This window comes from Diadema antillarum, unplaced genomic scaffold, assembly GCF_040938485.1.
Source record: "Diadema antillarum isolate AM-2024a unplaced genomic scaffold, OU_Dant_1.0 seq00000182_RagTag, whole genome shotgun sequence".
NCBI lineage: Eukaryota > Metazoa > Echinodermata > Echinoidea > Diadematoida > Diadematidae > Diadema > Diadema antillarum.
In genome coordinates, this window is record NW_027271249.1 from 1,831,783 (window position 1) to 1,845,341 (window position 13,559).

General features: G+C 37.0%; 1 protein-coding gene across 1 annotated transcript; it reads left to right on the top strand.

Moving 5' to 3' along the window:
- The first annotated feature begins 3,896 nt into the window (after nt 1–3,896).
- On the top strand, nt 3,897–5,033 carry LOC139728527 (histamine H3 receptor-like). The gene has a single exon (XM_071639463.1). It carries the CDS (start codon nt 3,897–3,899, stop codon nt 5,031–5,033), a length of 1,137 nt encoding a protein of 378 aa, XP_071495564.1.
- The last annotated feature ends 8,526 nt before the right edge of the window (nt 5,034–13,559 follow it).

Consider the following 13,559-nt stretch of genomic DNA (forward strand, 5'->3'; position numbering starts at 1 on the left):
TTAGTAGACTCTGGTATTTTTTCAATTCAATAGTTTATTTCTTTCCATCGTCAAAAAAGAAAGAGAGAACATTTTTCAAAGCGGTACAAGTTGTCGATTTGTCTTTCATTCGTCTGATAAGGGCTGCAGTTTTTTTCCTATTACAATATATAGTATATGCACGAATGATGTCATAAAAAAGAAACAATGCACTTTGTTGTGCAACAACAAAAAAGTAAATAATCATAAACGATGGGAAACGGTGTTCCACTAAAAAGCCAAGCTTGTAAGACGTGGAACACAGGAAACATCACAACGACAGCACAAAATGATTTGTTATACCAATAAAATATATTCATATTCAAGTCTTCATAATTATACTATTGTACATTTACTCATTGATGTAATGATCAAAATTTTAAAATGTGAAATACATAACTTTGTATCAATTGTAATATTTAATGATAATTTCAATGATTTTGAAACATATTCTTCTTTATACCCATGTTGATTTTTTAGTTTATCAAACACTGATGACATCACAAGGTTATTAATATCCAACACCATACGATAATACTGTTTCTTGGGTATATTTATTGATGAATAAAATGTCTCGTTAATCTTAACTGCGGGGACATCCCCCAGGGGCTTAACAAAAACCTGAAAATTCTCTTCCAAAAAGAATCTTTGCCATACATTAGGCATGTGTTTATACATATCCAACGGTAGAAAATATTCTGTAAATAATAACCCCCTTTCTTTAGCATCTTTCTAGCGTGTTGGTCTTCCGCTTTCATCCAACATATAATTATCTACTACTTTCACAAAACCCTCATTTTTAATCTGAGAATGAAATACTGATTTGTTTCCAAACAGAATACTCCTATTGTTCCACAAAATTTTATTTGCAATATCTTCTTTGGTCAGCTGATTCCAAGTTTTTAAAACATCTATGTACCAACGGGGAATATCAATTTTCAAACAGCTAGTATCCACATTGCAATGGAAAATAAAATCACCCCCAATTCCATCCAATAAATCACAAAGTATATATTTCCAGCCTCTGGAAACAGAAGTGAAAAACCTATTCACCCACTAAACCTGTTGAGCTTGAATCAATGACTTAAGACAAATCGTTTTAAGGCCACATTCATCCTGATCTTTCACCATCACTTGCCGTTTTATCCTGTCTGGCCCATTCCAGATAAATGCATACACAGTCTTTGTTACTTCTTGCAAAAAGGTGTCTGGTACCTGGACCACACTTACTATGTAAATAACTTGTGATAACGCAAAAGTTTTCACAATTTGAATTTAACCATATAAAGATAACTGCCGAGTTCCCCACCTTTGTAACTGCCCTTTTATCTTTACTAGGATCTTATCTAAGTGAAGTGTCAAAATCTCTGGTGAACATGAAATATCTATTCCTAATATAGTTTAAAATTTCACTGACTGGAACTGACCAATACAATCATTCCTGTGACGTTGTGAACCAATCCACATAACCTGTGTTTTATCAACATTGATAGACATAGATGAAACCTGTTCAAATTTGGATAATGATGTAATGATCAATGATGTTGATGTAATGATCAATGAATTTGATCATTGATAAAATGATGCTGATACTATAAGCAATACTTACCATGATTTTAGAATGCAACCATATAAACTATATAACATAGCACATGTATGGCACAGACACTATTTGGCCGTGCATGCCAGGAAAATTGACCAAAAAGGAAGGTATACACACAAAACAATAACGACAACAACAATAACAACAACAATAACAACTCAAAACACAGAAAAACAGAAATGAAGAAAAATGCACACACACAGTTACTGGACAACGAAGAGCGAGGAAAGAGGAGCAATGTAGACAGAGTTGAAGTCAAACAGATTGATAGAAACTTCATCACACCCATCCAGTGATATAATAAGTATACTTTATCAAATTCAGTTTATTGGGTGTTTTTCTCGGGGCCAATAACAGTGTGCCACGAGCTCAACATTCCACGAGTCAATTAGTATACATGTGAGCCCGCGAGCTCGACACTAGGCAAATACGGCCCACGAGCTCCACACTATAGGCATATAATGCCAACAAGCTCGACACTAAGCATTTGCCAGGCAAGTAAGGTCTACGAGACAGACACTGCGTGCAATAAGAAATGAAGTGAAACGAAAATGAAATGAAACCCCGTCATAGTAGTATTGTTGGTCTCGTGGAAATGTTGTTGTTTTTATTTTTTCCCCAAGTGTCGAGCTTCTTGGCCTTAGTTACCTAAAGTCAAGCTCATGGGTCTTATTTGCCCAATGTCGAGTTGGTGGACCGTATAGCTCGTGGGATGTATGACTCATGGGTTGCATGACTCGTGGGTTGTATGACTCGTAGGCTGATGATTCATGGGTTGTATGACTCGTGGGCTACATGACTCACGGGCTGTATGGCTCGTGGGTGCTGAGCACGTGACGTTCACCCTTTTCCTTTCCCCCTTGTTTAAAAAAAATGCACGAAAAGAACAAACACGTTTCCTGATCGATACTCAGCATAGCTGAATATGGGCTATCCAGCCATCTTCTCAGATGGAAAATGAACAAATAAACAAAACAAATAAACTCATTACTCACATTTATTACAATCTTTCCACAGCGCACGCAGGCAGGCAGGTACGTTCGTTCACGCACACACACACACACACACACACACACTCACACACACACACACACACGCACACACACACACACACAAATGATGCAAATGTTTTGAAGATTTTCGTTTTGCTTTCATTTAAAAAATATATAGACGACATTTAGAGAAGATTACTGTGTTTGTCTGATAGCTGTATTGAAAGGCTCGGTCCACTGGAAATCACCATCGTCTAAGTTATAATATATGATGGCTGTTCCTCGTATCATGTAAAAACATGTCAAACTTTACACATTCAATTACTCTCTTATTTCAGATTGGATTTTGTGTGATTTTATCTATTCATGAAGCTAACGTCATCGTGGTTAAAACATCCACCATTGTCTAAGTTAGATCCATAAATTATCATTCCTGTTATCATTGCTTTTTGATATGCGAAAACATTCAAACTTTTTTTGTAGACATTCAATTTACTCTCTTATTTCAGGTTTGATTTTGTTTGATTTTATCTTATTCATGAAGTTAACGTCATCGCGGTTTGGATTAAAACATCCACCATCGTCTAAGTTAGATCTATAAATTATCATTCCTGGTATCATTGTTCTTTAATATGCGAAAACATGTCAAACTTTTTTATAGACATTCACTTTACTCTCTTATTTTAGGTCGGATTTTGTTTGATTTTATCTATTCATGAAGCTAGCGTCATAGCGGTTTGGATTCAAACATTAGTGGCTGAATTAATACATGTGTATCAGGGAAAGAGGAACGCGAAACAGTTTTCTCTTTGTTTCTGAAAGGAAACAATAGACTGCGTGTCGAAAAAGACCACACGAACTTGCTGTCAGATTTTGTTTCCATTCTGTATGTGGTGTGTGTGTGCGTGAATTTCTAATATGCGTGTGATGGGGCTCGTCAGTTAATTGAACGTACTTATCATAATTGCGTCGCATAAATATCTGAGGATCTATAATCTAGTTTCTTGATTTTAGTAACTACTGCGGTGGTAGTAAAATAGCTTAATGCAGATTACAACAAATCCCGGCTTGCTCCTCAATGTCTAAACGAGCACAGCGTTTTCAATTCTCTCACAATTATTTTCTTGGTGTGTTTTCCTGTTCAGGCTGTAGAGCCTACGACACCGACTAGACGTCGTGTGAAGAGTGTTGTGCACATACATATACATGTCTGTGTTTAGTTAGGCTGGAGCCCAAAGTTGCATTATAAAGACTTGTGGATGTGTCTGGTTGGATATAACATAATGTATAACAGCTCTCTATCAAGCAAAGGTGTTGGAGCGTCGGGAGATGTCCCAGTATTTCGTGTTGTTAGTCTTACTTTTTTAGCCGCAGGAATCGTCATCGCAAACAGTGTCGTGCTACTGACATACCTACGACATCAAACGGTGAGAAAGCACGTTCCGAACCTGATCATCTTCCATCTTGCCGTGGCGGATTTCGTGGTGGGATGCTGGATACTGCCATTACAGGTCGCCGAGAACATCAAAGGGAGATGGATATTCGGTGAAGTGCTGTGCAAGATATATCTCACTGTAGTGTATTGGATCACCTCGATGCATGCTGTGATTATAATTTGCCTTACTCTGCAGCGACGCCTGGCAATAGCAAAACAGACAAAACATCGAAGTTTGCTGGGACACGTGAATGTGACAATTGCTCTGGTGATCAGCTGGATAGTTGTCTTGGCCTTTTTCATTTTCGTGGTCTTCGTGTGGCCCTTGATGACCCAAACACGAAATATAAACTATGAGAACGACTGCGCAGGAGAATTCCGCGCAAGTCTTGGCTTTACTATCTTCCTTGGGATTGCCTACTGTGCCTTGCCATGTGCCACCCTGGTCGCGCTGTGCGTCAACCTCACCAGGAAGCTGTATCTTCGCTCATTAGTGAACCGCAGAGTCCATGCATTGGTCGAGTTGAAAGACAGTAGGTCTCAAAGTCCCGTCTACTCCATTGAACTGGAACGTGACGCGGAAGGTCCAAGGGATCCTCAGAGAAAGGCGCCACCGAGACCGGCGACACAGGCGGTCTCTAGTCGAGGAAACGACAATTCCAGAAGCGCTCCCAGTCAAGGCGAAGAGCGCGTGAGAGATCAAGAGACTGGGAGGGGGCTGAGACGGTATCTAAAGGCTTACGTTTTACTCGCCGTTTTAGTCACGTTTTATCTTCTCTCCTGGCTATCAGTGGCGACGTATAATTCCATTTCCTTCATCTGTGCCTCTTGCGACGAGAGATCTGTGAAATTCTACAGTGACATGGTTCTATTCGGTAATTCCTTGATAAACCCATTCCTGTATGCTGCCACCAATGTCCACTTTCGAAAGGGATTCATCAGAGTACTGGACTTTCCGAGGAGATTATGCCGTCGGGAAAAGTAAAAAAATCAACTCCGCAACTATTTTTTTTTTCTTCTTTTGGGTGGGTGGGTGGGGTGGGTTAAAATTGGTAAAAATTAACCTTTGGGAGTGATGTGATTGAGCGGCTAAGGTCTGGAAGGGTAGTGGCAGAATGAGGGAATGTTTTCAAGGAGTGGGGGATATGTTCAATAATAGGGGAAACAGTACTTTGGGGAGCATAATTTAAAGAGCAACTGAGCAGGGGGAGGGTTTGGGAGGGGGAAATTTCCTCTTTCCCACGACGGAGCTTTTCATGTTCAGAATATAAATATACACGTTTGGTGGCATACATATTAGGAAAATTTAATTAAGACGATACGTTGGCAATTGTAAATTGCAAGGAATGAACAAACAAACAAACAAACAAACAATATTCTTGTATTTTTGCGTGACCTCGGATCCTTTCCAGCTCAAATAAGTTGAAAATAATTACGTAGCGCAGCGACCGAGAATTCTGCGATACCCCCTCCCACAGCCTTCTCCTCAGGAGGAAGCTATGAAAAGAGTATCCCCCTACACAATAAGAGGGAGATTTTGCATTTTCGGAATGAATTTCAACGATCTGGTGCACACTTTGGATGGAATATTTAAAAGAATATCAAATTAATAAAACAATGTGTTGTTTATTAATACTAAAGTCTTTAAATTTGAAATTTTGGTGGTTCAAAAGAGATACATAGTGACCCGACACCAGTATTTAGTGGCACCGGACCACCGGGTCACAGTTGTGTCGAACTCTGTATATATTCATATAAAACTGTTTTATACAGATAATTGATAAAAAATGTATATATTAATGAATAATCTAATGCGGTTTTGTTCAAGCTGACCCTACTCGCCAACAGCACAGGCTCTACAGTTGTAGTTATGGTCATGTCCTTGTATAATAGATCAGTTATTTTCTAAAACTCAGAATGCACATTTCGCAGGAAATATCGATTAATTGATTGAGGGATTACTTGATTGAGTTTAATCTATTTCCCACTTTGTGTTCACAGGTAAATAATAAAAAAATAAAAATAATTGACTTACAATGATTAAACAATAACCATTTGTCTTTTTGACGTACAGAAGGTAATCAAAACACATATTTTGATAACATATACATCTGCAACAAAATTATGATAAACAAATGGTCGTCGTAAGAACCAATGTGGGGGAGCTTAAATCAGAAGCACCGCTCGTATTACTAATTAGGCCCCTCAAAGTAAAACACGTGATAATAAAGGGTTAATTAAATACGCAACAACAGGACGTACACCAGAATGGTATTAAAAAAAACAAACTAAAACTTATACTGAAACTGAAGCTCCGCATGATGACAAAAAGATGGGATGAGAGGATACGAAATTGCCTTGATCTTTTATGTAAGAGGCAAGAGGGAAAAAAAAAGAATACAACAACCCACACTTACTGTAAATATTTTATACTACTTTCCTGCATGGTGATTCTCCATGCACGGTACTGTATGACTGGACTGTTGCCTCATTGGGCGTTTGATTGATCTTTTCAGCAATTAAACAATTTATTACTGTAAATACTGATTTCCCTCCGAATGAGTCGCACATTATACTGCACTGAATTACTTTAGAATGTCGCCTAAATGACCATTTGATTGGTGTATTCAGTCATTAAACATGATTGATTGCTGTAAATACTAGCATCCCGCCGAATGATTCTCACATGCGCTGTATAATGAATGACTGGACTGTTGCCTTTAATGATAATAATTGATTGATCGATCTATTCAGCAATTAAAGAATTGATCGGTGGAACGAGTAATTTGTTTTGATAAACATGTCGCATTTTTTAATGTTCAGCGTAAACTTGAAGTAAAGCACATATCGATTACTATATTCCTAAATTCTGTCCTTGCATCTCATTTGTACGATTTATATGGTTTGGCGAATTGATGAGTAAACCTGCATTATCAATATGTATTAGTTTCTGGATGACTCTTTGTCTTGAATATTGATCACTTTATCTTGAATATTGATGTGATCTGGCACTTAAGTCGAGCATCACAGTTAACAGTAACATAAACAGAAACATAAAAGTAATAATTCGTGTGTCTGTTGAGGCAGAGTGACGCGAGGATGATAGAAACTTTGGTATAAATTGTGAATTGGTCAGGAATGCCATAAGTCTATCGCGAGGTGAAAGGTATGAACTGCTATGACACTTACCGTGCAATATTTGTTTTATAAAACACAATGCACGTTTACAGGCATGGTCCAGACTAATGATGAGGAACCTTTTTTTTTTCAGAATAATGCATTCTGTTCTGTCGACCAATCGGATATGAAGAATCTTTTCAGACGTTCTTTAATGGTTTCTATTGCAGACTATGACAGTTATCAGAGAGAGAGAGAGAGAGAGAGAGAGAGAGAGTTATCATTGCCCTCATTGCACTTTTCATCGCCTAATTGATTAAGAGATTGATTGAGTGACTGATCAGTGATGTTTAAATGGTTGTTGTCAGGTGAAGTTGGCTTTTTCAAGATATTGGATCATGTACATGATAAAAAACATCCAAAAACAGTTTTTAAATAGACAAGTTAATGCATTTCGTTGTTTCCGGAGAGGAGAAATATATACTTTCCCAGTGTTCGTCAGTGGAAGAGGTCGTAGCATGAGACCAACACTAACGAGTTCATTCAGCCCACGAGTTCGACATTGAAAAACAGAAAGGTCCATGAGTCATACAGCCCATGAGTTCAACATTAGGCAAATAAGGCCCACCAGCACGAGTTCGACACTAGGGAAAAACAGCCCACGAGTTCGACGTCACAGCACAGGGAGTAATGTGTTATAGGGACGTAGGTCTCGTGGGCCTTGTTTGCTTAATGTCGAACTCCCTGGGCTAAATGACTCGTGTGGCTCGTGGTGTCGGTCTTGTGACATTCACCCATCAGTGGAAGATCCCACGAACCTGTGCGCTCACTAATTATTACAATTTGGACGTGACGCTCAGTCTTCCTGGTATGATTCTCAAATTAAATGGTCGTTTTCATGAGGTTTGAAACATGTTTGAAACAGTGTAGGCCCTACGTTTCAAACAGGCATGTTGCTTGTAGTGTAGGGACGGTAGAAACCCAATCCCGCCCTTTTTGGGAAACTGGCAGATGTTTACTTCATGATTATGTGCAATGCAAGTCGCTTCACTGGAATGTTGATATCTTACAATGATATAGTGAAATATTCCTGCGAACAGTTAAAGATTATTGTTGGCGTCCCTCTCTATGTTATTGATGGAATAGACACTATTCCATTTGAATGAGATAGGAACATTTTTATTTAAAAGCTATTTTTCATTCAACCATTTATTTTTCTTTGGAAAAATTACTGGGTGAATGATGGCATATTAGGGAATATCTATTCATTGTGAATGACAGTGTCATTTAAAGGTTGATTGATTGACTGATTGATTGATTGATAGATTTATCTCGGCATTTCTTTTTCCATGCATAAATGTAACACAAAGTAAATTGAACAAAGTAAATGAGTACAATGTTGTGTGACCCTAACAGTTAGAATAAGTGATTGATTCACTATATTGTACGACATGATTTATGATCATATTTTTAATGCAAATGCAAATTTTCATGCGTATAATGCAAATTCAAAAATCACAGTCATGTAGGTCCTATACATGCCGTGCAAAAGACAAATCAAGCAGCTCTCAATATAACATAAATTATCAAATACACGGGACGATGGTCATCATCATAAGCAAACGCTTGACGAGGATAATGGCCTCAAAAAATAGCTGTCAAACAGTGTACGACAAGACGGGGAAGTGGATACTCGACTCACTGAGAGAAGAAAAAAAAATGAACGACAAAAACAAAGTGTAGTGGTGCATCGTGCTAAATGCGGGGAATTATAAATGCATCAGCCTTTTGTGAAAGGCATGTTTTCGCAGGCAGCGTGAAATATGGTATTCACGCCAGATAACTCCTCGTTTGGAACTTGTTTACATAATGAATAAAATCCATCGCTCCTTGAGATATAGATCAACATGGCGGTAGTGCAGATAACATGGTCAAAAAAACATCTTGCACATTTCGCAGTATCATTGCTACTCATTGATGTCAAACGCTTGAGAGCAGGTTATTGTGCGATAGCACATAGTCTTCATTCCACATTAAAAATACACGACTTTTGCCATTGCTGGACTATCACTGTCGGATTCAGCAATAATTATTGCTTGCGAATCCTTATGAGGACCGATGAAGGAATGATATGCAGGCACAAACAAACCTGACAACCTTAAACAATGTTATAGATCATTTATTTAAAAAAAAAGAACAGCTTAAAGATAATCTTATGATGCTAAATCAATATATGCTTGGTCATTAAGAGCATGCTGCCATTCACCTGTTTTATCTTTTTCTTTTCTATTCACTGCTAAGCCTATAACAAGTATAAGGCCCCCAAACCGGGCATACACAACAAACACGAATATAAAAGACACATCCATTACCACAGACCCAGGACTCATCTCCATACAAACTCTTCACATTTTTGCACAATGCACCGCTGAACGTTTTTTGTCTTCATTCTTTCTCTTTCTCTCCATCTCTCTCTCTCTCTCTCTCTCTCTCTAGCTATCTCCACCCAGTGAGGGTGATTTGAGTTTATTCCCTTATTTTATCTTATTGTCGAGACAACCATTTTTGAGGCCATTGTCATCATCAAGCGTTTGCTTATGATGATGGTCTCTTGTATTTCGGTTATATTCAGAGTTGTTTTATTTCTCCTTTGAACGGCAGGTACGTGTGGTTATTTAGTTTTTGTATGTATTAAATATATACCTGCTCTTTTTTATTTTGCACTGTCATGGAATAGTGCTGCATACGTGAAATAATCAACTCCCTGTTTCAACTGTTATGTTCACATGATACTGTTCTCAAATGGTTTGTTCAATTCACTATGTGTCAAATTTATGTATGAGTAACATCAATTAATCAAGCAAAATACCATCGTACTAGCGTTTAGTAGCTCCCGTCGGTGCATTGTGTTTCTTGTGCAATTTTCAGATTATCATCCTTGTGCAATTTGTCAAAAAGCTCATTGAAATATGAGTGTTTTTTTTTCTCTCCCATCAATTCCTGTACTCCACTAGTTTTGCATTTGGCATTCACGATTACAGTCTCAAGTCATCAAACTGAAGGCCAGTTTTAAAAAAGAAAGAAAAAAAAGAATGCACACTGTTGATAATTTTGTGAAATAACTTACAGTTACTGCTATCTTTGTTGGATGTGTATACATATAAATAAATAAATAAATAAATAAATAAATGAATATATATATATAATATATATATGTATATGTATATATATATATATATATATATATGTATATGTGTGTATATATATATATATATATATATATATATATATATATATATACAGACTAAGTATGCACAGTATATTACAGAGAAGCAAAAGTTCTGATTTTGAGAATCATACCAGACTTCCGAGTAACTAGCGAGATATAAAATGTACTTTATTCAAGAAATACACTCCGAATAACATAATGTACGAACATGATATCAACTAAACATATGATGGTATATGATTTTTTTTCATCTCAGCAATTGATAAAGTGCTACTCACATTCTTTTACTATGCAACAACACAGAAATACATTAACTGTGATCGTAATTAATGAACTCTCTGCAGGAAATAAAAAAAAAATCTTGCTACAAAATTGAAAGACATACATATACTGCTGTAAAGAAAGAGCAAGATGTATACCGATGTCTATATTCTTAAATGGAAATTAATAAGTACATGTTACACTACACATAATCTTTATCCCTTACTGTTCCTAAGGCTACTTGTGTATCAGTGTATGTATACTTTAATTCATGTCTATACGTATACACACAAACATGAATGACAGTGTAGAAAGACACTGGTAAAATTACACCATACAAACGACATGTCCCTTTACTCCCAAGTCAGTGTCCCAAGTAACTTCCATTGATTCCAGTTGTGTGACAAAAATACAAGAATGAATTGTTACTTTAGTATCAGAGAGGGATTTTATGCAATTCAACATTTTCTACGTGCCATACGCTGACAAGGTATAAACTTTGTTCAGTGGAAGCTGAAAAGATTCATATCAAGAGAAATATCCTCCCTCCCCCCCCCCAAAAAAAAAAAAAAACCCCACAAACAAAACAACAACACAACATCTTTCATCCTTTTTTCCTACTTATCTAATATATTACAAACGGAATCACATATAACTTAATCATTAATTGCAGAAATAATCATGATAGTATTCATAATTTGCATTTATATAATTTGCATTCATGTAACGCATAGTAATCTATAAGATTCTCTATGCGCTTTACATGACTTCCATCTTATAGGTGTACATCAGAAAACAGTAAAACCATATTCCCAAAAACTTCCCATAACTAGATTTTTACTTGCACAAGTTTTCTAGGCTGTTATAAGTACGATACATGTATATATACTCTAGCAGTCAAACAACTTTGCACAACGATTATATAACATTCATGAAATATCTGTAAAAGTTGAGCACAACAGCTAACATTTACAACAAATACTTTTGCTGCAATTCTACTCCAAATACAAAATTCAGATTATGAGTTATTTTCCTGTTTAAAAAAAAAATATCCTCACAAACAAGTCATGTCATGCCTTTGATTGCTTCATGATTGTTTCATAGTCATGACAGAAAGGGGAAAAGAGTTCTGCATATCTACAATGTATTTTTCTCATTTGGGGATTATAAGAGTGCAACATTGGATGAATGTTCTATACATACAATTCTCCTGCGTCTAGATGAGACATTGATAATATCTGCAGCTAAGATTCTGCTCCTTTTCGACAAGGATCGTTCTGTCAAAAGCTGACTCATTCAGCCTACTACAGACCTACAGTGTACAACGACAACAGCACTACAAACAAACCAGAGACCGTAAAAACTGGAGTGAGTTCAGATGATTTAACCATGGCAACTAATGAAGCGGTACAGCGGCAAATAATTTCAGAGAGCACTTTCACTTATTGCTCTAGCAGGAAATGGGAGGGTTGAAAGACACACATCATCTGAGCAATGGCAATATTATCCCCCAGGCCTTGACCATTATTAATGACTTCCAGCCAATTTCTGAAAGTGAGATGCATGCCCATGTACCAATAAATTTCTACAGTCAACCTCGCTTAAGTCGACCTCGCATAAGTCAAATAATGGTCTGAGTCAACCTTGCATAAGTCGAATAATCATCTAAGTTGACCTCGCATAAGCTGAATAATTGTCAAAGGTGCTTTGAAGTCATTTCCTCTGTATATTCTACTGATTTTAATCCCTCACACAGTAAGTCAAATTCTCTCTAAAGTCGAAGCTATTTCTTCAGTCCAAATAGTTTCCACTTAGGAAAGGCCGACTGTACATGTCTGTTGACAACCACTGTGCTTGCTAACCTGTGTAAACACTAGTAAAAACGAGGTGAAAAAAATATATTTATATAGTTTGACAATGCACGATTTACTAGCAATATTCATACAGATTAGAGTAGGATATCAAATCGATTCTGTGAGGTTCTGTGCTACTTTCAGTATTCTAGACAGTACCCTCACCTTATATATCACCTCCACAGACGGTCAATGTTTAGTTATACATGAATAATTTCAATATTCTCAATGCTCATCTCCAACTGAAATGGTTAATCCATACCCATGCCATAAAATGTGGTATGATATGGTTATAAAAATAAGCTATTTCAGACATGATAGTTGCCGTCAAGAAATAGTCACAGATATCACTCTTGACAACACCACCACCACCAACAACAACAACTACAAATTTTTGGCTTTTCTTCCGTTGTCCATGTGATGGGAGTCAATGAAGAGAGAACCATGAAAATTTTTTCTCAGTAGACAAAAAGGAAAACAAAATTACTACCACTATTACAGTATTACATACATAAAGAGCTAAACATTTATATGTCCTGTACACATACAATTTATGTACTGCATAAATTTGACTTTGTTCATGTACAAATCTGCAAGCTTCCAAGGAGCTGCAACTGCAGTTGGGATTACTGCAACAAGTAACAAGTAACTAATTATTCAATACATACCTACTTTTCTCATTTCTTGTAAGTATCAACACATATTCATAACACATTCATAAGCACATGAATATATCTCTCTCCTACTGCATACATACAGGGATGCCAAGTTAAAAAAAATTTTATGAGTGAGATTTTAATGACTCAGCATCTCGGCATGCGAATGTGCGTGCGAGCGAGGGTGTGGGAGGGGTTTTTCCCCGTGGCCTCCCACGGTAGGGAGCTTTTTCAATTTTTAGCTCTTAATGGTGCGATCAGGTGCATACTTAAGTGACTATTTTTTACTTATTTTGAAAGACAAAAGGGAAATATACCTTCATTTGCAACTATCACTTTAATCTTTTGAGCTATACTCATTATTATAGGCCCAAGTTGCAGACTTGGCCCGATGC